This window comes from Myiozetetes cayanensis, unplaced genomic scaffold, assembly GCF_022539395.1.
Source record: "Myiozetetes cayanensis isolate MyiCay16 unplaced genomic scaffold, myiCay2020 scf18, whole genome shotgun sequence".
Lineage (NCBI taxonomy): Eukaryota > Metazoa > Chordata > Aves > Passeriformes > Tyrannidae > Myiozetetes > Myiozetetes cayanensis.
Genome location: NW_026087389.1, coordinates 16344803 through 16371172, shown reverse-complemented (window position 1 = coordinate 16371172; position 26370 = coordinate 16344803). Strand labels below are relative to the sequence as shown.

General features: G+C 47.7%; 2 protein-coding genes across 4 annotated transcripts in view; both read right to left on the bottom strand.

Annotated features, from left to right (window-relative positions):
- The window catches only part of MAPKAPK3 (MAPK activated protein kinase 3), a 121150-nt gene extending 113636 nt beyond the window's left edge, over positions 1 to 7514 (bottom strand). Inside the window, exon 1 of the mRNA XM_050312976.1 lies at positions 7377 to 7514. The gene's annotated coding sequence lies outside the window, so the exon portion shown is untranslated. The remainder of the gene's footprint in view (positions 1 to 7376) is intronic.
- Positions 168 to 26370, bottom strand: part of HEMK1 (HemK methyltransferase family member 1) — a 33395-nt gene continuing 7192 nt past the window's right edge. For 2 of the 3 annotated variants that reach the window (XM_050312978.1, XM_050312977.1), the window contains exons 5-11: positions 16820 to 16969; positions 14755 to 14819; positions 12488 to 12537; positions 11773 to 11878; positions 10736 to 10831; positions 8936 to 9049; positions 168 to 8596 (exon numbers count right to left, since the gene is read on the bottom strand). In XM_050312978.1, the coding sequence (XP_050168935.1) occupies positions 8560 to 8596; positions 8936 to 9049; positions 10736 to 10831; positions 11773 to 11878; positions 12488 to 12537; positions 14755 to 14819; positions 16820 to 16969 (618 nt within the window). In that variant the 3' untranslated portion in view covers positions 168 to 8559. The remainder of the gene's footprint in view (positions 8597 to 8935; positions 9050 to 10735; positions 10832 to 11772; positions 11879 to 12487; positions 12538 to 14754; positions 14820 to 16819; positions 16970 to 26370) is intronic. The other variant, XM_050312979.1, reaches the window with a different exon arrangement.

Here is a 26370-nt window from a genome sequence, read left to right as displayed (position 1 = left end):
ACCATGGCAAAGATGGAATTCCAAGCAGTTATTCTGCGATCAGGACACCAACAGGTTACGGGGCATTCCTCTGGATGCCTTCATCTTCTAATTTTTGTGCTCATGACCTACCCTGGCCTTAATCCCAGCCCTACTTAGTAACAAAATTACTTAATTACTACGTTCAATAACATATTTAATACTAGACCAATTTTATTAGATTATCCAGCTTTCACAAGTTACACAGATCACCTCTCCAAAGACAAGATTTTTACTCTCAATCGTGTGTGTGTGTGTGTGTGTGTTGCTGAGGTGGAAAAAGCTGTGCTGCTGAACAAAGGGTTACTGTCTGCTGACACAGACAAGACAAAAAACTCACTGACCTGGATGCTGAAGTACAAAATCTACTTTCAGCCTGAGTGCCCACTGCTTATACACATAAAATGAAGAAGCCTTGTTTGAGTGAAGCACGATCTTAATCAGCTCTTCTCAAGCACAGAGAGCACATGGCAGCACCAGGACCCCACCCAGCAAATCCCATCAGCTGCAACAGCGCACCAAGGGCGATGCAAGACTAAACTGCCTTTTGGAGTAGATTTTTCTCTGTCACAAGCTCACTCTAAATTATCTACAATAAATAATTTTATCCATGCAAGCCAACAAGATTGGCAAGGGCAGAGTTACACAACAAGATACTGGCAGGGGAATAGAGTAGTAAAAATTTAGAGATGGAGCAACCTGCGAGGAGTTTCTAAGCTCTGTGGCAATGAAAACACACCACAGACTGCAAAGGCTCAGAGAAGGACTCCAGAGAAGCAGCAAGCTCAAAGTCAAAGCATGGCAAGCAGGTCAGTCCTGGGTAAGTGGCAGAGCAATACAGGAAAGGAGGAAAGATTTATCAGCTTATAACAGCCTCCAGTCCCTGGAAAGGCTTAAATCAATCACTGGACGGTTCTTCCACAGAATACAAATACCACACAGCACCAGGTGTGCCAACTGGAATGGCTGGGATGACTCCACTGAGGTCAACAGAGCTGTAACAGCTTGCTCTGGATTTACAGCTGGAACATCAAAGCACTATGCAAACCTAAGTAATTAATCATCAGCCAAATTCCAGGCCAGGAATTTTACAATTCAAGCCTTTTTCAACAACCCAAGCAACTGTGTTCACATTCCAGACAGTCTGAGATGTGTATTCCAGTTACAACAGTGAGGATGTTGATGGCAGAAGTCACTCTCCTGCCAGCACTGCTGGGTACTGCAGCTCTGGCAGCAGCTCAGGCTGCCAGGTAAGGCCTCCATGGCACTGGGCACCGTGCTGCCAAGCTGAGGGGCAGGTTGTGTGTGTGCACAAAACACAGAGACAAGCTAACCACCAAGAGAGGAAGAACAAACAGGTGGGTAGCTAAAACTATAGACAGCAGCTGGCATAAACTGGAAATCAAAATCTTCCACGTAAGAATTGCTGAAGACATCCCACTAGAAGCAGAGTTCTGCCTCCCCTGCACTCACAACTTTTACAGAAACTGGGTTTATAGGAGCTCAGGCCAGTGGCACCTCTGTGACACACCCTAACAGTGCTCTGCTCTCAGTCAGTAGAGCTCCTCAGTCCTGTGCTCTGTCCACTGTTCCTTGCCCAGAATCCGTGGTCCACCAGGAAAACATCCACATTGGAGAAGGGGCTTTACTCACTCGCTGAAGTGCAGACACTGAGCAGAAATGCTCAGTTTGCCTCCCATACACAGCCTGCACCTTACAGACACTCAGCCCCACACCTGTGCTGTGATTTCAGAGTGCCAGGGCAGGAATGTGGCAGCACAGGCCATCCCTCCTAAACCTCAGCTTCACTTTAACACACCCTTTCTCAAGGATCATCTTCTCTAGCTGAGCTTCATGTGCTGGTTTCTTCACCACTCCCTTTCTCCAAACAATCTGCCACTTGTGTGCCACAGGTCCTGCAGCAGTGGCTGTGCCAGGAACACCAACTGCGAAAATTACCCTCCTGGTACATCCCAACACCGAGGCTCTCAAAACTGAACATCTCTCTGGTCACACTCCCCACCAAAGAATAACCACCACTGCTTCCTGCTCTTGAGGCACTATCAGCCTTCCAAGGAACAGCTGGGATGTACACTATTTAAAGAACCAGTCAAGGGAGGAACCAGTACAGCTACAGCTCAATTGCCAGATCTGCCACTGAGAGCATCTGAGCCCTTCCTTTGCCGTGCCTCAGTTTCTCACCACACCTGTTGGATATTTATATGGCAAACTCTTCCTTGCCATGCTACAACTTCCAGCCTGGGAGCTGAGAATTCCTGCCATGTGTCCTGACGCTCCCTCTCATGGACAGGATGATCTCAGAACATCCCAGCTGGCACAAAAGAAAGGATGGAGTGTGAGATACTTATGTGGCCCTTTAAAGCAAGCTGAACCCAGAGTAAATATTTAATGTGACCAAGACCCCTTCCTCCCCAGGCAGCAGTTTGCTCACAGACAGTGGTTCTTGGGCCCTCCATGCTGTGGTAGCCTTTGCTTATGGAACCCTGGTTACCACTGTAAGGCCGACGGAGCAGCTGCCACTGAAATGACATGCTGATGCCCACTCTGCCCAAAATGCTGGGATGGGCACACAAGGCACAGGAGAGTGACCACTTGGGTGTGCTGGTGAAGGGACAAGACAAAGCAGATCTTTAGAGCTTGAAGCTGCCACCTAAACAAAGCGACAGCTCTGACACCAACCACATTAAGGAGACAAACCACGGAGACCACAACACGTGGCACCACTTCTCTGCACCTGCCTGCAAGGCAGCACCTTTGACTCGTGCACCAACAGAACACCAGCTGCTGTTGTGAACAGGATGCACATTCTCAGCAGCAGCCTCTGTCAGGCTCTCATTGTGCTCAGAGATGCCCTTGCTGCAGAAAAACTAGTGCTTGTTCTCTGGCTCCCTCCCACATCCTCTGGGTTTGCCCTGGAAAGCGGCAAAGCCGATCTGGTTTACCAGGCTGCAGCAGGGTGGTGAGCCCTGTCACCAAGCAGCACAGGAGATGCATTTCATACAGGCTGGCTGTTTCTTTGCTCTCTCTGGGTGTAACTGAAGAAGAGCCACAGGACAGTCACAATCCTTCTGTAAGTCACGGGGTACCCACACGCTCTGTATCAGGTACTGTCACAATGGTTTGTAAGACAGCAAAGGAATAACATTCCACCCACAACAGCAGGGAACAGATGAAGCAAAAATACAGCAAGGTCAGGCCTGCAGTTTGTCACACAGCAGGGATCTGCATCCAGATCTGCTGAATCCCAGTACAGGATGGAACCACTGGAAAGTTTCCAGCAAATGCAGCATTAAACTTCCCAAAGGGAGCAAAGTGGAATGACAGCTTATTTACCTCTGACCTAGTAATACAGATGGAGAATAATGCAGGTCACACCTGCTTTTGGGCACCGCTGGAGCTCCTCAGGCCTTGCCTGTGGGCAGGAACTACTGCAAACAAACTCCCCCTTCTTTGTCATCCTTACCCACTCTTCCCACAGTGAAATCCAAAGGCATGTGGATTTATTTCCTCAGACACAAGAAAAAGAAATCTAAGGCACTTTGCTCAAGAGAAAATCCCTTGAAAAACAGTTAATTTGGCAAAACCTCCAGTGGATCTGCACACACCTGATCCCAGGATCCAGCCCAGAAGGCAAAATCATCGTGGCGTTCAGCTCAGTGCAGCACACACAGGTCAGCATGATCACACCTTGTCTTACCAGAGTGTTCTTTGTCTGCTCCATTCCGTGTGTTCAGAGGGTAACATGAACCTTACAGACCCCCTCTGGAGGTGACCAAAAACCCAACTAACACGAGAAGGCAATTCAGCAAACAGCTCGTACTTTTATTCTACCCTCAGAGGCTGCTCTGCCAGGCCCTCTGTGGCAGTGACAGGCAAGGCCAAAGAGTCCAGTCCAGGTCAGCATCCCACAGGATCCCACCTCCTGCTCACAGGCACACTTAGCAAAGAGTACACCAAGCTGGAGGACAAATCTTGGGAACAGCTTAACAACTCTCTCTGCCAGAGATGCAGACTCTGATCCCCAGGCCTGTCAACCTAAGCCTGTCTGGCACAAACAGACAGGTGACTGCAAAGCAGGAGAGAGCTGGGCACAGGTCTGACTCTGCAGCGAGGGCACGTTTTAGAGCACCCTCGAGGCTCCAGGACCTTTGCTCCTGTCCCACTCACAAGAGCTGCAGGCAGGGCACGCCTTGGCCATGACCCAGGGCTGCAGGATGGCAGCACTGAAGAGCTCCTGCATTCACACAGACTGGATGGACCACGCTGAGATCTGCCAGCAGCTGCCAGGCAAAAGAAACAGAGAAGGACTGTGACATGACCCTCCACAGGAGGAAACATCTGAAACTTCTGACACTTAACTGAAAGCGTCTCAAAACATCTATGGAAAAGGAAATAGTCTGGAAATTGGATTAAGTCTCTCTTGGTATCTCATTATCTTCCCGACTGTGAGAGAGAAGTCTTCTTTCACTGGGTATTTGTCCCTCTGGATTCAAACTGGAGTGGAAATCGTAGTTTATTAAAACTTAAATATACTTTTTGATAACTTTCCCAGAGAAGCAAAATGTTAATGCAAGTTTTGGCTTAGTCTTCACTTGGGAAATGACTCCTCCTCCATAACAGGATGAGCTCTAGCAGCTTTGTTATTGCACTCACCAGAGGCCCAAGTATCACCTGCAACACATGGTTCCCTCAAATTTCAGGAGCAGGGAGAGAAGGATGTGCAGGTACCGACAGAAACACAGTGTTGGAATTCTTTCCCTCAGAAATGAAGACTGAGGAAACATAGGAACAGACAGGGAAGGTGCTGTAAGGAGAGAGGCAGCTGTTCACCTCAGGACAGGAGAAGTGCTCACCTTTAATCACACAGAGCTGCCATTACAGGGGATAACTTTGCAGCAGATAGAAGAACAAAGCACCAAAACAGATTGCATGCAGAAGTCCTTATCAGCACTGGGAGCCTTTTAGATCAGGCTGGGCAAACATTTGTCAGGAATGATGTAAGGCAAGTTGATGCTTACTTGGACAGGGAAATTGGGCTAGCTGACTGTCAAGCTCTCTTCCAAACCATTTTGATCTATGGCCCTACATTGAGGAACATCGAGTGTTGGCCAGTAATCCACACACAGGCGGTTATCTGGGTCCTCAGAGATGTTCTGTGTCCCCCCAGTGGAGTTACCCTGTCAGTCAGTGCCTCACAGGGGCAGCAGTCTCATTCCTACAAGACCACAGGTAGTTTATCCTCTGTGAGGATGAACACCCTTCTTTATCTCTCTAAGGTCCCTGGGAAAGTCCCTCTCACCCCATATCTTGGGTGGACACTGAAAGCACAGCTGGCACTTCAAGGTGCTCACGTGGACATTACACCAGAACAAGAATGGCACTCTGACCTCCAGCCCTAGGGGGGCTTCAGGCCCCCCATTAACAGCCTGAAGTACAACCCCAGCCCTGCATCAAGCTGTGAGTCCCCTCCCAGTTTGCTGACACAAGCGCAGTGTGGAAGCTTTCACCGGCACAGGAACCGAGGGTAGGGCCCCACTTTGCAGCTGCACCGACACTGCACCCTCTGCTGACCCCAGTTCTCTCTCTAGCGGGGTCTGCAGCTCCCCACGCAGCGGGCAGGCTGAGGCAGGAGTCTCTCCCGCACGGACACAGCTAAACCGGGCCCGCAGCTCCATCTGCAGGGCTCTGCCAAACCGCGAGCCTTTCCCCCCTCGCCCTCGGGGCAGGGCAGTTACCCCAGCGGATCCCGCACACCTGGTAACCCCGAAACACCGCTGGGAGCACACAGACAGCAAACAAAGCCCCTCTCAGAAAGCACCGCCGCGGGAATCAAATCACCGTTTCGATACGGTTCCAAAAGCCCAGTAAATTCCCAGGAAAGTCAGAGTACGTCAGACACTGCATTTCACTCAATGCCAAGTGGAGCGTCAGCCTCCCGTGGCTCCAGGGACTCTGCAGCTCAGCCTCCTGCTCACACACAGCCCAGGGCTCCAGCGAGGGGCCTGGGCTCCCTGAAACCACCACCTCCAAAGAGCTCTTCTGTCCCAAAATGACCCGGGCCAACGTGTGTGAAGCACTGCAGCACACACTGTACAACACCAGCACAGTCCATGGGATGTGAGTCTGACAAGAACATCCAGCCTCTTGGGAGGAACAGCAATTTTTCTCCACTCTCGCCTTTAGGAAAAGGTCAGCAGCACCATGGGATTTTCCAAGACATATAACCCCTATGCAATGCAAATCCATGGAAATGCAAGCATTTTCACCATTGCTTTACTATAAATATAGGAATTTAACACTTGCCCTACTGGATTAGACCAACAGTCTGTCTCACGGGGGATTTGTTCTGCTCAGAGCTTGGACAAGTTACTGATTGATGCTTCCAAGAAAAAGCACACTGCCTTCCCCAGCCCAGGCACCAGCACACTGGGAGGGTCAGCTAACTGCAGCCTGCTGCAGGGAAACAGCCAACCCCTGAAGAATGAAGCATGATGCTGTGTTACACTCCCATGACCCAGCTGCTAAGGCACTCTGTAAAAGCAAGCTGTGCATGTTGCCCTGTTTCATACAGGAACACTGCTAACACCCAGGAGAAATCTGTGAACCCATTTCTTTAAACTTAAGTTCCAAACAGAGTCTGAGAAACTGAATATAAAAAATAACCACGAATTACTGTTAAAAACAAATTCACAACCAAACAAAACACCTCTTTGACTACAATTTGTACTCATGGCTCTATCAAAACAGAGATCAGCTGTGCTGAGGCTTTATTTCCAAACCCAGGCTCAGGTGCACTTTAACTGCCCTTTTTTAGTTCTCTCCTCCCCCAGATTTCCTCTACCATGTTTGACCAGGGCAGGTACTACAGGCTCACAAACTACACTCACAGTAGTAGAGCAGACTCACAGTTTCAAACAGAGAGTGTACAGGCCATGGCTATCTCCTGGGGGGATAAATGCAGTGTGAAAGGCACAATGAGGGAAAAACCAGTGAGTGCACAGAGCTGTAAGAGCCCAGAGGGTGGGAAGGATCCAGCTGGAGACCCAAGCACAGGGGCTCTGGGGGAAAGCAGGGCCAATGTTCAGGAGTTAAGGGGGAATGAAAGAGCAGGGAGAGTGGAAGAGGTAGAGAGGAAAGGGAGGTGTATTAGTGCTCATGTAATGCCTCTGAATCTGCTGCAGCGTTCCCAACACACTCAGCTTGCTGATGCATCTCCTGCCTAATGTGTCTGGCTGTGCAGTCCCAGTGCAGCCTGGACAGGGCCTGACAGCACATCCCCAGCACACACTCACTGCAGGGTCACTGTCTGGACACTTCCACCCCTACTGAGTGCTCACCTCCACTGGCCCAGCAACTGCTTCCACTTGGACTGGCAGAGCAGATCCTTTCCTTTGCTTGCTTTCCTTCCTTCTCTCACTAGCTATGGTCAGGAAAGGAACTTACAACACTGGAAACAGCAGCAGCAGCAGCAAGCAGCAGCTTGAATTTAATCCTGCCATTATTTATAATGTCTGATGTTGACTGTCCATTTCAGGGACTTCTCTCAGTGCTGTTTCAGGCAACCCTGCTCTGAGTCATCCTTCCCGAAGAGACAGACCTCAGCTATTCCCATGGCTGTCAAGAGACTGAGTCCTACTCCAAACTTAGCTTGCTGTCAAGTTTTGTAAAAGTCATTTCACCTCCTGTTTTCCAACTTCTCCATCTGCAAAACTGGAGTAGCAACTCTGGCTTTCTGTGTAAAGTCTTGCTAGTAACTGCCTCACATGGAGGCTGGGCATTTGTATTACTGTCAGAGCAATGTGTGGGTGCCAGGTGTTTTGTCAGGTCTGAATAATTGCAGAGCAACTCCTGTAAAGACACTGATCTGAAGCACTATATTTATTACAATGTTTTGACTGATTCTGGCAGCATCCACCAAGTGTCAAGGGCTGTAGATCAGGTGCTGTAACGTGTGCACTGATACTTTAATGGCATGTCACTCAGTAGGAGTGGGAAACAAAGCTGATTTACTGTTGGAGCATCAGGATCCTGGAACAGAACTGAATTTGAAATGTGCAGGCCAGTCATGTCCTGCAAATCCATGTGCCAATATAAGCCAGAATTTGAACCTATCATCCAATCTGGTCACATTCTATATAAATGAATCTTAAGGCCAAAAAATAATGGAATCCTTTCTAGGTCAAATGGGTGATCTGGCATGCCAAGAAGTTGTATTTTTAATGAAACATCTGGAGCTGTGAACTCTGTCTTGGGTGCTGAGATTAATGAGTCACTTTAGCAGAGTAGACTAAAAAGCTTCCTGAGGAAGGTGAAACACTTCCACATGCTCAGTTGAACTTCTGCACCTCTGGGTGAAGTCTGTATCGGGAAATGAAGGGGTCTGTCACTGCATGGAGAGTCCAACACAGGGGACTGAAGTGCAGATTCCTTTCACCCAGCAAAAGGAGTTTTCCACAAGCTGTTCAGCCGGGCTCAAGAGCACAGAGCATCCTGCAAGGAGAGTTATGTCTGCTGCAGTTGTCATCTGCTTTGTTTCTGGATGTGCAGAAACCGAGGCCTGTGGCAAGAAGAATGACCAGAACTGTAAGTCTCACTCAGGGACAATGATGCCTCTACATCTATCCTATAAAAGCAGCACTTTTCCAATGGCAATAATCCCACCAGAGCCTGTCACTCCATCAGAAATGCTCTCCTGTGTCAGAATTTGTGACTCAGAAACACCTGCCAGGCTGTCTCAGGACATCAGAAGGCTGAGTCCCTGTTTTGTCATAGACTGGCTTCAGCTGTGGCCCCTCTCTGGCTGAGTTCATTCAGCTCATCAGGGTGCAGGGACATATTCCACAAAGGACACAGACCTACACCTGAGGCAAAAATCTGATGGTAAAAAAAGACTTACTTGCCACAGAAGTCCTTGTGAACGGCACGGAGGGTGAGGGGTAAGTTTGGGTGTGCCTGTAGCCAGTGCTCCACCATATCTGGGTGTCTGGGATCAACTTCCAGAAACACACTCCTGAAAAGACATGTTCAGGTGTAGAAAGCAGGGAGAGGCACATGTTTAAGCTGTTAAACTGATAAAAATGAAGGTCTTTCCCTCTGGATGACTCCTACCAGTAGGAAATGAAAAGGTCAGTAAAAACACTGCAATCCAGCAATCCTAAAACAGATCATAGCTGTCCATTTTAGATGCATATCCCGACTGCCTCCTTCAGGGGAGAAAGTGTTGAACCTGGAGGGCATTCTCATGGTACTTAAACCCTTTTATTAAGATGTAAGGAGCCCTGTTGAAGCCCATGCAGAGATACCACCAGCAATGTCTCCCTGAAGCCCCCAAAGATTTAAGGCCAGAATGCAGCTTTATGCTGCAAATGCACAGACACCGAGCACTGACCTGGCAGCAGGAAGTTCCTCTGTGTGGAAGCAGCAGAGCCATGAAGTACAAGCCAGCACACACATCCTCCCACAGTAAATGTCTCCATAACCCAGGCATGAAAACACCACCAGCACTCAGGCCTACACAAAACTCATCAGCCAGGGCACCAGGACTAGGCCTGGGCACTGTAGGGCTACTTCCATTTCTGCCAGGCTTTACAACACCAGCCCACTTCCCATCTCCCCTCCCCTGCTGGGGCAGAACCAGCCCAGCTCAGAGGCACATGGAGGATGGAGCTGGTCATGGCCTGGGACAGCACAGCAAGATACAACTTCAACAGGCAAAGGACAGAGGCCAAGCCCCATCCTACGCTCTCCTGAGAACCCCTAAAACATCCAACACTGAATACTCCCTACAAATTCACCAAGCTGGGTGTAGATCTCATTTCTGACCCTAAAAAAACTTCCACTCCTCAATGGGGTTTCCATCTTATAAAACGAGCAAAAAGGGAAGGAAAAGAAATAATCCTAACAAACAAGCCCACGGGACCAGTCTCTGTTGCTGGGAAGTTCTGAGGAGCATCTTCTGCTCCTGTGGTCATGTAAAGCATGAGGAATGAATTCTGCATGGAGGATGGCCCTCAATATTCCCATTCTTCTTCTCAGAACAGCAGATTTTCAACGACCTCTCTTATGCTGGCCAAACGTCAGGAATATTCAGCAGGATGTGTGAATGCCCTGGCACATGAACAGTGCATTCAGACTTTTGGTTATCAGCATGATGATCTTCAAAATGGATCCCACATGATAGAGGACAGGAACAATCAGTCTTGAATACTAATCATGGAGAAATTTAACATCTAAGAAACCATCCCTGGCTGATCTTCTTTCTCCTGGGATATTCAGCATTGTAAACTGGCACAATAAACAAGTTTCCCCTAATTAAAGGGTGGGAGGGAACAGAGATCTACATCCATCCTCCCAGAGTCCTCCAGTGCTTCTCCTTCCATCAGTTATTCACCTTAGAAAGTTTCCCTGCTTTTTGCACTCTCCTCCATGTTCTTTTTGTTCCTGCTTTGAGCTTTAAAGGTTCTCACTTCACTAATGACCATGACACAGCACCACCAGTCAAGGAAGGCCTGTACCCCTTTATTAACCAATTCCAAGCGAATTTTGCTTATACACCTGACCTTTTTTGAAGTGCTATTATTAAATGGGACAGTTTTGCAACTATTTTCCCTCTGCTTTGTTTTCATACAGGAAGGTACAGAAGTTATAGAACTGAATGGATAAAGGATATGAAATCCAAAGAGAGAGCAGTGCTTACCCAGAATCCTTCAGAAGAGAAGGAGCCAAAGTCAGAATTGTTTTGATGACTCTCATCCCATCATCTCCCCCATCCAGAGCATCAAGGTCCTCATAGCTGAAGTGTGGGAAAAAGAAGACATTTAACAGCAATTAATGTGGCCCTTGAGAATGGATCACCCCAGGCTCCATGGAGAAAGGTGCACCAAACACACCTGAGCTCCAGTGCTCCTACAGCAGAGCACAGCACTCAGGGCTTTCCTGAAAAAATACAGGGAGTGAGAGAGCAGCTACCACTGGGCTGGGAAACTCCACTTTTAGCACCCACAGAAAACATACCCTGGAGTCTGCCTGAAAATCAGGAGCCAGCTGCAGCCAGGGACTCACAGCTCCAGCAGCTGGGTGTGTTCTGTGTGAGCTGGGCAGGGAGAGCAGGGGTTGCACAGCCAGGGATCACTGCTCGCTCTCAACCAAGCCAGCAACCACATCAGCTGCCTGCTAACCCAGCAGAGCCAGCTGGGGTGCAGAACTCTGGAGCACATCTCAGACAGAGCTGGGGGCAGGACTTTGTCCTGACACGCAGACAATCAAGTCTGGGGAAGAACCAGCACACAAAAACTAGTTCCACATCCCAAAAGAGCTTATTCTGTTGGTTTGTTTTTTTTTAAGACATGTATTGGGATGAGAATGGGTAGCAGCATTTCCACCCATCACAGAAAGCTGCTCAGATTACTCTTTCTTTCATGATCTTACACCAATTATTAAAAAAAAAGTCTAAGAGGAAAAATGCCCTGAAACAATTTTGGATTGAGAATTTGTTGGTTTCAAAGTGTGTGTGTTTTCCATTTTAATGAGTATTTAAAATACTTTGATACCGCTTCAGGCCTGTAAGCAGTATCAAAGTAACACTGAATTATTATGTACCACATAAACACACCCACACTTTGCCCATGTATACTGCATTTGCATGTTTTGTGGGCAGTTGTGTGTAGCACAAGGAAGCAGACAGAAAATCTTGCTCAGAGGAACAAGAGAGGACAAATCCATTTGTCTGATTACCGGAGGATTTCTGCGTCCAAGGAAGCCAAGTCTTCATGGAAAACATACGGGGGGTTACTGACCAGGACATCGATGGGGCCCCAGAGCAGCAGCTGCTCGGCAGAACCTGGAAGAGAAGAATCACAACCAGCTCTGAACTGTGGCATCTTCCCTATCAGCTCAGGGTCAACATCGACTCACTGCATAAGCCTCAGCAAATGTCAGTTTTAACTGGTCTCAGCCAGGTCTGGGCAAGACAAGTATCCTTCCCCGGGTCAACTCACCTAATTTCAGGTGAATAAGGCTGGGTATTTTAATCTAAGCTAAATATATGGGCTCCCTCTAACATCAGTGGAGGGACAGGCATGTACATGTTTATCTAAAGCATCCATGTCAGCATGGAATGAATTAAAACCTGTATATATTTGTCTCTCCCCTGTAACAGCAAAGAGCACCTGTGCTACCAGCTCAGACACAACCTTTGGACACCTGAAATCAGGAACAATTCACCTTCTGATATGTAGGTAGGGACTTTATTCAGCTGCTCACGTGGCCTCGAACATTCTGAAGGGAAAAGCTTCAGTGGCTCACTTCTTACTGACCTTTTTCTCTCTTAACTTCAACACCCTCCTGCCACCTGCACCCCAGAGGGATCCCTTGGGTGTGTCACACATGCCTCCCCACCAAAGAGAAAAGGGAGAAAGACAAAGGGGATTGTAACAGCGAGAAGACTTACTGTGTGAAACATCTTGGTGGATGATGTGAATCCTCTCCTGGAGCTGCAGCCTGTAAAATTCCAGATGCAAGAACAGAAAGATTAGGAGGCATGTTTGTGTGGATTCACAAACAGTACATTCTACAAACAGATCATTAGGTATTGCACCTCTTATCTGACACACTTACATCCCACCCCACTGACTGGATTCCCCTCAAGGGAAATTTAGGACCTGCTCTTTGCTTGAGGAACCAAATTCAAAGCAAAGAGCACACTGGGCACCCATGGTGATTCCAGGGTGTGGCTCCTCTATATTCTCCTAGCCAGGGGAAAATAGTTGAGACAGTGATCCCCTTAAATCTTAGGAATCCTGAGCAAAGCTCCCTTGATGCTCCTGGGACAGGAAAGAGAGGCCAGTCTGAAAGTAGCTTGGGCTTGGTGACAGCCTGATACTACAGGAGAGGTCACAGAAACAGGGAGAATGACACAGCAAGAAAGGAACAGAACTTCTAATTCCTCAGCCACGTGGTCCACCCATCAAAACACCTCTCTTTTCTCTCCAGTTTTGCCTCTGGCCCTTGTGAAGACATCTGAACAATGCCAGAGGAAGTACTTTGCAAAGGCAGAAAGACCAGGCTGGTCAGGACTCCAAGCCTCCCACACAAGATGCCATTGCCAGACCAGCAACAGCTGCCCTGTCAGCACACACGGGCATCAGGAAAGGGAGGGATTCCTGCACTGGGCCCAGATGGACCATCTGGCACCAGGACTGATTCAGTGACAGTAACACTCACCTAAGCATCTGGAGAACACAGCTAGGATAAGGGAGCTCTGAAAAGCAGGCAGGATCCAAGCTGGGTTCACTCAAGCAGTGACACAGCTGATCCTGCTGGCTCCTCTCCCAAGAGCTACAGGGCACCACGCCATGGACAAGATCTTAAGGATGCAATGAAAATATCCATGGAGAAATACGAGGTTCTCTGACATGGTATTTACACTCCCTCGTGCACTCTAAGGCCAACTAGCAATGTTAAATAAGCAAGACAATTTTTCCCAGATGACAGAGCAATAATCCACCAAGGAGGCAAAGATCTGGCCAGCTTTTATTATATCTATGAAAAATTGCAACAGAACTTGGTTCGACACTGGCACATCAGAAGGAAACCTCTGCTCCCCATTCTGTGTAACTGGGCTAGGAGGCAAAGGGTGACAGTGAGGTGACAAGTCTGGGAAGGGCTTGTTCCTACACATCTCTTCAGGCTCACTGTGAGCTGGGATTGGGTTGCAAGAAGTGAAGAAATACAGCTCAGTGCAGCCAGAACCAGAGGTATCCTGTCTCTGTAGCCCCAGTGCTGGCAGCACCTTGGGAAAAAAGGGTATGGGGGCCCTGTGGACAGAAATTCCAGTTCATGAGCACCTCTTAAGACTCATGGACTCCATGAGCAATAGGAATTCTTTGTGATATGGCTCTAATTAATGCCAAGGGCCCAGCAGTTACTGAGGACATGGATGCAGTCTGGGGCTCTGCACCTTTCACAATGTCTACAGGGACTGGGATCCAGGACTCAGAAGCATTCCGGGATTCCAGCTCTGGAGCTCCCTGTGGTAGGGACAGTCCAGAACAGCCTGACAGAAGAACCAGCTGAGGAAGTGGAGCCACCAGGAAGGACAAGGTCAACCTGACAGGCATCTGCCCTGATTTCAGGCACACGGGTTTGATTGAGCAGCTCTGAACATCCAGGTGCCCAAACTGCATGGGGCCCAGCAGCACCATTCCCACCCAACCAAGACTGCCAGGAGGATCCTGAGGGAGGCCACACTCAGAGCACGTCAGAGGAAAAGTGGTACTGGAGCGAGCAAGCTTATTTCTAGAGCAGCAAGGACAGACACAAGCACAGCAACAGTGACCTAGGGAGCCAGAGGGAGAGAGGTTCAGGCTACACTTGTCCTTCAGTCCCAAGTGACATAAACGTTCCTCCTGCTGCCCTGAGCTTCCTGAGTTCACAGAAAGGGATAAAAGGAGTTACCAAGAAACACTTTGAAAACCCTTGACAACAAACAGTGTGTAAGTACTGTTGCTTTATTGAGGCTGCTGCCTTTACAAAGCATGTTCACAAGTCAAAGAAAAAATACTCTGGTAAACATAAGCAATTTTTCCTCAGTTATTACACACTTTAGGAGCTCAACCAAACATTCTCTGGTTTCCAGTGGTGATAAAAATGAACTACATGTACATGGTCTTTCTCAAATAACAATTTACAAAAAATGAGTAATAGGTGGTCTTGTACCTGTGTGCGTTCTCCCTGGTGAGATGCACAGCGGCCTCCTCTTTATCCACGGCTATGACCTGGCTCTGGGACAGAAAAGAACCCAACAAACCCCACCAAGCACGTGTTACAACAGCAAGGTTCCCAAGCTCTGCCAAACATGCAAGATCAAAACTGACAACTGACAGCTCATCTTGGCTCCTGAAAGGAACAGCTCATGAGGAATGTATCTGGGGCACTGCTGGGATCGTGAGTCACGTCCAGTAAGGCACTGATGTGACCAAAGGCACTCTGCACCACAGCCAGGAGCCACCAAAACAGACAGGCTCTGAGCTGACAGCAACAGCCACACTGACTCACATTACCTGACGTGCTCACAGCTCCTGGTAGTGTGAGACTCAGCACTGGCTGCTCTGGGGCAGACACAGGCTGAAGGAAGATCACATTGAAGGTTTCTCCTCTCTAATGCAGACAGAATCCCTCCCAGCATCAACACAACCACTTGGACAGAGGCTCTAGAATTTTCCATCTGTTAGGCAGACACCTTTTACCTAGTTGCTCCACTGCAGCCCTTACACCACGTTCACTGCCTGTATTGACTGCACGTACTTGACTGTGTGTCAAGTATTTGAGAGTTCTCCAGCAACATGTTAAGAGGCAGGGCCACACAGCTAAGAGATTTGTCTGACCTTCCATTCCACCTTGGGAAAACCACAGGCAACGGCCTAACTTGGTTTTGCTTTGCTTAATGCTTTTTAAGCATAGATACTGGCAAGAATTTACAGACAACACATGCTTGAAGAAACTTGCAGAAACGCAATCATTTGCAGATGATGGTGTGATTTGCCATCATGCCTGAGGGAATTAATTTCACAGCCCCAGGCTAGAACCCACACAAGAGAGGCTGACCCTGAAGGTGAAGGACAGAGCTGAGTCCATAAATTAAAAGCTGCTGCTGTCTGCTCAGTACCCTAGTGCCAAATTCTGCCTCAAACACTACGGAGATCACACAGTGTAAACTCCACTTAGCTGTCAGTGTGGGTACCGCTAATTCTAATCAGTCAAGGCTCCTCATTTCTCGGGGCACATTTGTTTGTGCTGGGAAAGGACTTTATCAGCCACAGGGACAGACTGACACAGCTCTTTAACTTAACAAGCAAGGAAAAGACCATGAAGCTCTTCTCCTAGCTCAGGAAATCAGACCAATTATACTTTGAAGTCATGAAAATCCAGTATTAACCTTCTCAGGGCACTGGGAGGAGGGAACACTCCTCCCATACAGCATCAACACCTAATTTTTACACAGCCAGGTTTACACTTCTACAGGAGGAGGGGTTGGCCACAGCAATTCTTGTTCATGAGAAGGAACTGGCTGGTCTGCAGTTCTGAGGAAAGGGGAATACTTTCCCCTTAAGCACACGCAGTGAGATCTTGGACTCACTTCTCATTTTCTTTACCAGGAGTGTTTCAGTAAACATGTCACATGCCACAAGAATCAGGGGCAAGAAGGCCTTTGGTCACCCAGACCTCAGTCCCTTCCTGCTCTTTTCACTCTGTTCAGAAGCTGTGGGTTGTTACCAGGGAACAAAACACTTGTAAAAGGTGGTTTGGCAGTGGTGACAGTGACATACGCTTGTCATGTTGATCCCAAGTACTGACACTGCTATGGTAAGCCCTTCCCTGGATTCATTCAGTCTCCAGTCTCCTAGAGACAAGATCTTTTGGTTCACAGCAAGGTGATTTTTAGAGATGACTGCCCCATAAATTCAACTAATGAGAGTGTGCCCATGTCTCAGTGCCTCCTGCCCTCAGCCCAGGTGATCAGCTTAAACCAACACCCACCAGTGCTCCAAGCCAAGTGAGCTGTGACAGCTGAAGAACGAGCACATTCACTTTTTCCATTCTGATTATGCCTCTGCTACTCCTGCAGACAGCTGGGGAGAGCAATTCCCAAATATCCCTCCTCTCCCTAGTATGAACTCACAGAGCCTGACTGCCCAAATCCCATCAGAGAAGTCGGTGACATCTCAGTGCCGATGAGCAGAGTGGGGCTCTCCTCTAGCACGGGCATCTGAAGAAAGCTCACCTGTGGCAGTTTGCTCAGCAGGCTCAGAGCGATTGCTCCAGAGCCACAGCCGACCTCCAGGATCACAGGATGAGGAACAGGAATGGGGAAGCAGGGGCCTGAATTTGCACATTTCTGAGATTCTTCCTCCACTACTAAAGAGACGAGATCCTAACAAAAACAAACAAATAAAATTACTAAGGGAGCTGTTTTGATTCACACACCTTTGTGATCTGAGGACTGAAGTTTCAATTTCTCGACTGTGTACCAGTGAAATGTATTTTGTTGCTAATTTTAAAACCACAGATGGTAGCAGTGGAACTGACGTGCCAGAAGTCACTTCAGCTCCATCTGCCCCACAGGGTGCTTTGATTAGTAACCAAATCCTCAGGATACAATTTCCCACAGATCCTCTGAAATCTTCTTGCTCTGTTGGGAACAGCAGTAACCAAACAGCTGGAGCACATTATCTTCTGCAACACCATTTTATTTACTTCAGAATTTCAGCTTTCAGAATTTGCAAGCATCAAAAGTTAAGATTTCTACACTGTCTCAGTAGGGTATGTGATCTGGAGGAGCTGCTAACAGCATCTAAACCAATAATCCAACCTGCAGATGAAAAGCAAAGGCAGAGCATTACTAAGTGATCCAAATGAGCAGCTCCCTGCATGGATTTCAGATTGTGGACTCCTACTATGTTTTATTGGTATAAAGTCACATGGAAAAGATTTTCATCCATATTCCTGTATCTGCATGTATCTCTGTCACTGCTGCCTCCTCCCTCCCATCACTCTCTTGTCATGTTAAATCCCTTCCCAATGTCATGTAAAATCCAACACAGCAGGAAGGGTCTCCAGGGTTTCCATGTCTGTGAAAATAAGTGACCAGCCCCAAGAGAAAACACACATGAGCCTCCCTCAGACTGCAGCATGAACCTCCCTCGTTATTCACTGCAGAAAACTCTGAGACAGAAACCTCACGAATACCCTGAGTTCATCAGCAGCTCAGCAGGTGCTCAGAGGTCCCTGCAGTCCCACAGCAACACAAGGCCCTGCTGCCCAAGGCACTCCCACCACGGCTGGGATACTCCACCTGAGAGATCTGCTTTGGATCTCTCCTCCATACCTGCAAAGTTTAACAAAAAACAACTGGCTCGATTTTGCCAACGGGTCAAAATGAAATCCATTACCAGGAAAATAACCTGCCTGCCATTTTAGCAACGAATCTCACACATTCTTGGCATAAGCAGGAACATTTAAAAGCAACAAGGCCTAGCAGGCAGGTCAGCTTCTCTTTGCTTTACAGTGGCCTCTGTCAGGAGCCTGAACTGGGCAGGCTTGTACATTAGGGCACAAGCCTTGGATCCATCACCCAACATGGGGTGCAGCACAGCAGATGCCTTGTGCAAAGCTGCAGTACTGATGAAGATATCTGTTGCTGCTGGTCATCCTTCATGTCAGGCCAGGGCACACCTGCCTTGTCTTTCTTTAGGCTCCTTTTCACAGCCACAGCCATGTGGGGCCTTCAGGGGCTTTCTAGCAACAAGCACTTTGTTGTTTTCATTGTTTTCTCTCACATCTTCATTTGCTGAGCAGGAAAGAGTCAGTCTGCAAAGGTGAGTTTGGTGACTGATACCTAAGGAGCCCCAGCCAGGGATGAGCAGTCACACCACAATGCCCTGCCCCGGTCACTGTGTCATTACTGGCATTGCTCCCATACAGGATTTTGCTCACAGCCTCCAAAATCACGTCTTGCTCTCTGCTGCTCTGGCATTGCTCTCCTAGACAGCAATGGATGAAAACATTCTCACAGGCCCCCAGCCTGTAGGAAACTATTAGAGGACTATCAGACAGCTACAGGGAAAAATAAAACACCTTATCTACCCACTTTTGTGTAAAAATGGCTTTGGCCATTCAGCCAACAGCTCCAGATGAATCAGTCTGAGAACACTGGCAGTGGAGACAGCCAGAGACTGGAACCACAGCTGGTTTGGCAAAGCAGGTGCTGATGATTCCAAGAGGCACCCAAAAAGTTCTGCTTGGCCATTAAATCACTCTGAAATACCAGCCATTTCTGGACACTTACAAATATTTCCAGGAAATCTCCGCAGTAACTCAGAACCATCTGTTCCCAGAGAAGCACAAGTTACTGATTACAAATGTCCAAATGTGACTTCCATACACTAGAACTATTCTCAGCATTTATTAACTTCCTTAAGGTTTGTCATTAGCAATTTCAAGCTTGATGGTTTTTGATGGAATGTCTACTTTACACATTCCACAGTGAAAGTATTTTACAGTGCTTGCCAAAGCTCCTATTTAAATATGGCCCATTTCAGTCTTCACCACGTGTGCAAATGAAATGGGATCTTGGTATTCCTCAGGCTTTGTATCCTGCTTCCCAACCCCTCTTTGTCTCATTGTCCTGGTTATTTCATATGCTCCTTACCGAGGCAAGGGCTGGTTCTCTCATAATATGCATGTTTATCATAATAGTACCAAATTAAAAGATATTAAAAATAAAGTGACAACCTAAAGAAATGACATCTTTTTCCAGACATTAGCATCTCACTACAATAAAATAATTATTTCCATAATTATTCAACTTGATTGACAAGCAAAGATGATGGTGTTTTCTAACTGGCAAAGAACCAGGAAAATCCAGTAACCATGACACAGAGCATGTCCAGTCATCCCACTGCCATTGCCACTAGGCTTCCTTCTCAGAAAACAGGAATGATTAAATTACGCTAAATTGTTTTGAAACCACTTTCATCAGATCCTTCTCAGTATTTCTCATCTTCTAGCAAATGATTCAGTGAAAATCTGCTTTTCCAAGCACACCACCATCTCCAGAATATCACCACTGGAAATTGATAAATTACAGCACTTTGCAGAACCCCTTTCAAATCTCATCTTGGGAGATGATGTATTTCTGGCCAAGCATTACAGTGTTCACAGAGACTACAAAACACCCTGCAAGTGTTCCCAACCTCTGCACTGGAATCCGACTGGAACCACAGCAGGGAAGAGCAACAGAGGGGTTGATGGTGTTAAAGTGATGCCAGTCCCAGACAGAAACACTGGGAACAGCAGCTGGCCAAAGGCTGGGCAAGGATACCCCACGTCTTCCCAACTGAACAGATTCAGAGCACAACCATCTAATGCATAAAAGCCATTTTAACCATCAGTTTGATCACCAGCTTTAAAGGTTGGAGATGAAATGACAGAAATTCCACTGGGATAGAAGAGAAAACACTTTGGCAGCCTTGGTGATTAACCCTTGGAATGTGTTAGGTAAATTCTGCGGGACCTGGCACTCTACACTGAACTGGCAGGCTGTTCAGCAGGGCTTATTGTCACTCACACCATTTACAGGGTTCAATATATAGTCAATACATCCTGGAGAGGAATGTCCCTCACTACAGAAAAGTGTTAATTTTGGAGAAAACAAAGACTTGACAGTGAGCGTCTCTAAAACCTGTAGAACAAGTCAGCTTGTTCAGATGTCCTGTCTACAATATCTAAAGAAATAGTGATTGGCTGCTCTTGAATTGTTTTGGGGTTTTTTGTTTGTTTGTTTGTTTACTCTTGCAGCTAAAAATGTAAACACAATTTTAAAAAAAAAGAAAAAACCAACAACAAAGAGCTGTATTAAGGAGCAAGTAAAATCATAAATTAAAAAAGTATCTTAGAAATGTGACCCCATTCCATATTCACCCACAGCATTCCAACCACTGGGTAGGATGAATGCTTAATTGTGGAGTCACTAGAACTCAAATTATTGCTCACAGTATGAGTCATTATTGTCAATAACAACACAGTCTACACTAAAAACCCTGCTGACCAGTGGTACAGGTACTGGCAGAACTCCTCTTAACCTGGAGCCTGGTGCACAAACACAGGAGTGTAAGTCCCAGCCACCTCTGAAACCTGTGCATTCATGAGGGGGGCAAGTGAGGTGCAAGGCAAAGTATCTGGAAGGGTTTTCAGACTGCACTGGGCTGAAGGTGGCACAGGCATCAAGTGATGGGTTTTCAGGGACTGACACTTGGTTGCTTAGCACAAAACAGAGTGGGGAAAAGCTACAGACCCTCTGTGTCTTTGACAGAAGATAATTTAAAAATCTACAGTGGAAAATGCAGGACATCCTTGGGAGAGAGAAGGATATTCAGTCCTGACTAGCAAAGGAAGACCTTGAAAAGACTACATCTTTTAGTGTACTTAGTCTAGAAAAGTTAATCTCATTAATTAAAATAGCAGGCTCCAAGAGGATGGTGCCAGACTCTTCAGTGGTGCCCAAGGACAGAGTGAGGCGCAATGGCCATAAACTAAAACACAGCAAGTTTTACCTCAACATGAGGAAGAACTTGTGTCTGTTGCATGTGGCAGAGCCCTGGAGCAGGGAGGCTGTGTTGTCTCCCTCTCTGTAGACATCCAAACCAACCTGGACACGTTCCTGTGTCACCTGCTCTAGGTGGGCCTGCCTTGGTAGGGGGTTGGACGGTGTGATCTCCAGAGGTCCCTTCCAGCCCTGACCATTCTGGGACTCTGATTACCTGCGGTTCCACGTACGGGGCACACAAATATTTGCTTCCCATGCCATTTCCAGCACTCAAGAGGCTCTCAAGCTTTTGTCTCTCAGCCAAGCCACTCTCACCTCACGATTCCAGGAAGTCTTGCTTCACTGCCAGATTCACCCTAAGCTCACACTGTCGTTTATTTGGGGTTTCTCTTCCCCCTCTATCTTCTCTGTTGAGCGAAAGCAAACCCTTGTGCACACCTCCGGCTTCCCCTGGGCCTCACCCTCCCACCACAGCTGCGGTTCCCCATGCCCCCAGCACCACTGGTGTTCTCACAGGTTCTCGGTATCACCTCTCCCCCGTGGCCAGGTCTCCAGTGCACTGTATTTCTTGGAACCACAGCTGCACAGAGCAAGTGTGAGGCCAGGGGCTGCCAGCACCCAAACCACAAGCCCCACAGCTGCAGGCCCAGCCAGCAGCCAGCGCAGGCTCAGGCTGTGTCCAGCCCCAACAGAGATTCCTGTGCTCCAGAGTGCAGCCATGTGCAGTGAGGGAATCCTGTGCTGCAGCCCAGTAACAGGGAACCATCGGGGATGCTTCAGCCATTGAAGCACAAGGCTGAGAAAAACCAGGGGAGGCACTGGAAAGGCAAGGCTGGAGGTCACAAACTCACACCATGTTCTCCACAAGCACCTTTTCTGGTGCCCCACGTGCTCCGGGGAAAGCAGGGAAAACAAGGTTCCAGGAGCATGAGCCAGGGTGGCAGGGGGCTCTCAATTCCCAGGTTGGCAAACAGGACAAGGAAAGCAAAAGACCCAGGAAAACCAACTTCTCTCTGCTCTTGTAGACTTCCTGGGATTGTTTTTTTATTTGTGTGCTTTCCAGAAACTTCTGTTCTCAGAATCCAGGACTTTCCATAGAGCCTGATCTGATATTAACCAAATCACCCCTCCCCTCCTGTTTGTCCACTTGGCTGCGAATCAGCACATGACAAAACACCAGGAAGCCAAGCTGGAAACCTAACTCCATGGCACTGGCCCTAGGAGATCCCTGCCAGGGACCCCACTTCCAAAGCCAAGCCACCAAGGCAGTGCAGTGCTCTGTGGGCAGGCAGGGGCCTTGTCCCGGGCTCTTCTGCCTGGCACCGGAGTAGGAAAGAAAAGATGTTGCACCAAGCCGAGGAAATTCCCCCATAAAAGCAAAGCACCAGAATAACTGCAGAGAGAGCTGCTGATTTTAGAATAAAAGGTGGCTTTATCAGGCATTAGCAATGACAAACAAACAGGTCAAAGCATGCCCAATACTGAGGAAGGGGTTTGGTTTCTCTGTAACACGTGTGTCAGGGCACATGCCAAGTGCTGCTTCTGTTGGAGCAGAGGCTGTGACCGTACCCAGACATGAGTTTACCAATAGGCAGCAACCTTTGCAATCCATATGTGCCCATGCCCAAGAGAAATTACCACAGCTGCCATGCCTAAATTTAGCCACAGCCCAGGGGCAAGAGTGGCTCCAAGTCGTGGAGCTCTGGCCGTCCCTCAAGCCTCCAGCACAATGCTCTGTCTGTCTATACATCTATATCTAGCAAGGTATTTTCCTTCTCTGCAGACACTGCTATTGACCACTGCCAGACACAGCATCTGACAGACACATCAGTCCAGCTCACTAATCCCTAGCTCTGAAATTCCAGTTGCTTGGATATCTGAAAAAAGCTGGGGGGGAGGATATGTTTGGGTTTTTTCCCCACTCACGTGGGAATCTCCTTGAGTCCCATCTGTTCCAGCCATTCTATAGTTTGTTTTTCTCCATTCTAGTCCTACATCCTGCATTAACTGCTGATGAGCTTCACTACCCTGCTGAAATGCACAGAAATAGAGACCCTCTTTCAATCAGAACTGGGAGATTAAAAAGCTAAAGACATCAGAGTTCTTTCAGGGCCAAAAAAATACAGGCATTAACAACACAGAAATCTGTGGGAGCATATTAGGTAAGACCTGGGGAACAGGTTTGTGCATGAATTAAAAGAACAGCTGTTGCTCTCCCTGCCTTCAGCACAGATTTTAGCTTTAAATTTACATTTTTTAGTCTGTCCTGAAAATCACCAACTTAGAAGTAATTCTCTGCAACAGCAGAGCCTTTTTTTCTTGCATAGGAAACCAGAAGAAACTACCACTGTAGTTCATCAAGGCCAGTTAGCCAGGAATAACCCTGTTTCTTCCATCATTTCCTTTTGAACAAGAAGAAATCTTTCCAGGGAAAACATTCTGTCCTGATTTTCAAGTGGCCAGCAACAGACTCCTGCTAAGCTGTTTCAGCATTTAATTACACTCTCTGGTGAAGATGTGCACATTTTCTTCCGGCCTGCATTTCTAGTGCTTACTGTACACTTGTCTGTGAAACCAGAGAGATTTCAGTTATCAAATTCCTGCTCCCTGTGCCACCTAATTAACCCTTAAGCTTGTCTTTGATGAGCTAAACAGCCTGTAACAACAAGGCAGAATTTTTCCAGCTATTAATCCACATACTGGTTTTTCTCCAAACCCAGTTTTCCATTGCTCTCACAAGCAGTCAGTAACATAACTGGACACAACAGTTCTGCAGTACCATTCTTTAATCCTGCTCCTGCCCCACACGCAAGGACCACGTGAGCCCCCTGGGCAGCCCTGACCGTGGGTGCTCGTGGTGTCAGCCAGTAGCCAGAAGATACTGGAGATCCCAAATGTTCCTCCAAGAGCTTCTGGCAGCAGCAATGCCTGGGCCACGAGGCACAGGCTGTGCTATTTCTCTGGATGTGTGATCCTGTCAAACACTCGTGCCCAGCTCAAAGGGCAATTCCAGTTGCTCTGCAGCAACAACAGGCTCCCTTCACAATTGCCATTCCCTGGCCTGTGTGCCACAGCCCACTGGCAGAAAATACTGCTCTCCTCCAACACACTGATTAAACACTGCATATCATGTGGGCAGAATGTGACCTGTGTGAGGCCACACAGCAAGGCTCCATCTTTAGCACATTTGTTTACACCTCCATTTTGACACACAGCAGTTAACATTTGATTTATTAAATAATGCCCTGCTGCATTTATGATCAATATACCTTATACAAAGTCAAGAAAGGACTTCAAGCTACGTCAAGACAGGATACCACAACCCTTTTCATTTCCCAAACTGGGAGGCCAGTGACGCAGAAAGGACAAGCAGCCTGCCTTTGAAGGGACAACTGGTCAGAGCCAATACCAGGAAGAAAAAGCCAATCTCCTGACTCCTGACCAATGTCTGTACTCGCTACACAGTGTGACCTTCAGATCTTTCCAAAAAGTAACCATCTGTGGTAAGGAAATTAGGGAAATGAAAGGACATTTCTGCATCAAAGGCTTCCTTTCAGCACTGATTAAACCAGAAAGTGTGTCACTGCTTTGACATAAAGCACTGGCAAAAGGCCCCACCTTGCAACCTGTGTATTTGCATATGCAGGTCAGGAAGGGAAAATCCTCCCTTCTCTGTGTGCTGGACCTTCTTGAAAGGTTAATGATTATGTTTAGCTAGAAGTAAAGTTAACCTTTATGAAAGGTTTCTCTGAGCAAATCTTTGACTCGAGTGCCTTCACAGAACACCCCACACAATGACTGCCATTGCAGGGGCAGATGCAAATAAACAGCAATGGCTTCAGGGCTTTGAGCACATTTTCATGAAAAGAAATGATCTATTTTGGGAAACAAGCAAAAAGCTTAAAAATCATAGGTGGGAAAAAATTGATTAGACAGCGACATAACTAAAAATTACACATGTTGTGGATGCTTAAGTGAATGACTGAAGTGTTATGCAGTAAAAAGTAAAGGTTTTCCTTCATGGTTAAATGAGCAGGCAGCACCAGAAGCAAAGAACACACTTTTCCCACTTACAACACAAAATTAGAAAGATTGGCTGCCAGATGATGTCAGGGAGGTCAGACACAGACTGACTCCAAAGAGGATTAAACAAATCAATGGAGGACAGATCCATTAGTGATTACAAGGCAGGATGGCCTCAAATCCAGCTTTGGCTAAGACCAGTCCTTAGCTGCTGACTGTCAAAAGAAAAGGGGACCCTTCCACACCCATCTTTTCCCTTGTGATTTTGCCCCCACCATCTGCTGTGAGCCCAGATGAGCCCCAGGACACTGAACTAGACACACCAGTATAGTGTGACACACTGAACCTTCTTCTTTCCCTCACAGGAGATTGCAGCCAGGTTCTTTTTTGCATCACTCCTGAATGTTCAGCATGCCACAGATCTGTAGTTTCTTTCCCTAAGATGTCTCCCAGGCTTGGCACACACCCTCACCCTGCAGTGCCTCCCCTTCCAGGACAGTGGACTGTTCCCATGTCACAGCCACCACAACAAAGGCCACGACAGAAAAATTATGTGGGGTGTGAGTTTGTGCTGAGATCACAACAGGTGAAGGAGGTGACTCCAGGAGACTCCTGGGTGGCCTGAGCTTTTGGCTTTTGCTGCTGGGAGATCTCCAGAGCTGCCTGGGAGGACTGTCACAGTCCCACAGCCCCAGCAGCTTTCCTTCAGCAAAACCAAAAGCTCGGTGTCTGAGAACCTGCCTGTACCAACACAATAGCTGCAAGGGATAAAAGATAGCCATCTTTGTTTCCACTGTGCAAATAAGCCTTCTCAGAAACACCAGAAATCCTGGGATAAGTGATAGGAAACAGAACCATCAGGAACTCCGCGAGCCTGGAGCGCCCTCTAGGGGTAAGAGACGGGAGGGCCACGCACCCCAAACTACTCGGAGAAGCCTGGACCGAACCAAACCTTTCCTTAAGGAAGTCATGGTGAGGCCTTCACTTGCCTGGACAAGAATGGAATTATGTAGCCATGGTTGGTTGGACTCTCCTCCTTTCTGTCCTCATTTTAAGAGGCCTTGCTTTGGGAAAAGCTCTTTCTCCTCCATTAATACAGTGACCAAGGAGTGTCGAGACAGGGATGCCTTGACATTACAAGAGTAATTGCATAAAAAACATAACATGAAACTGAGCACACCCCCAAACGTTGGTCCAAACATCCC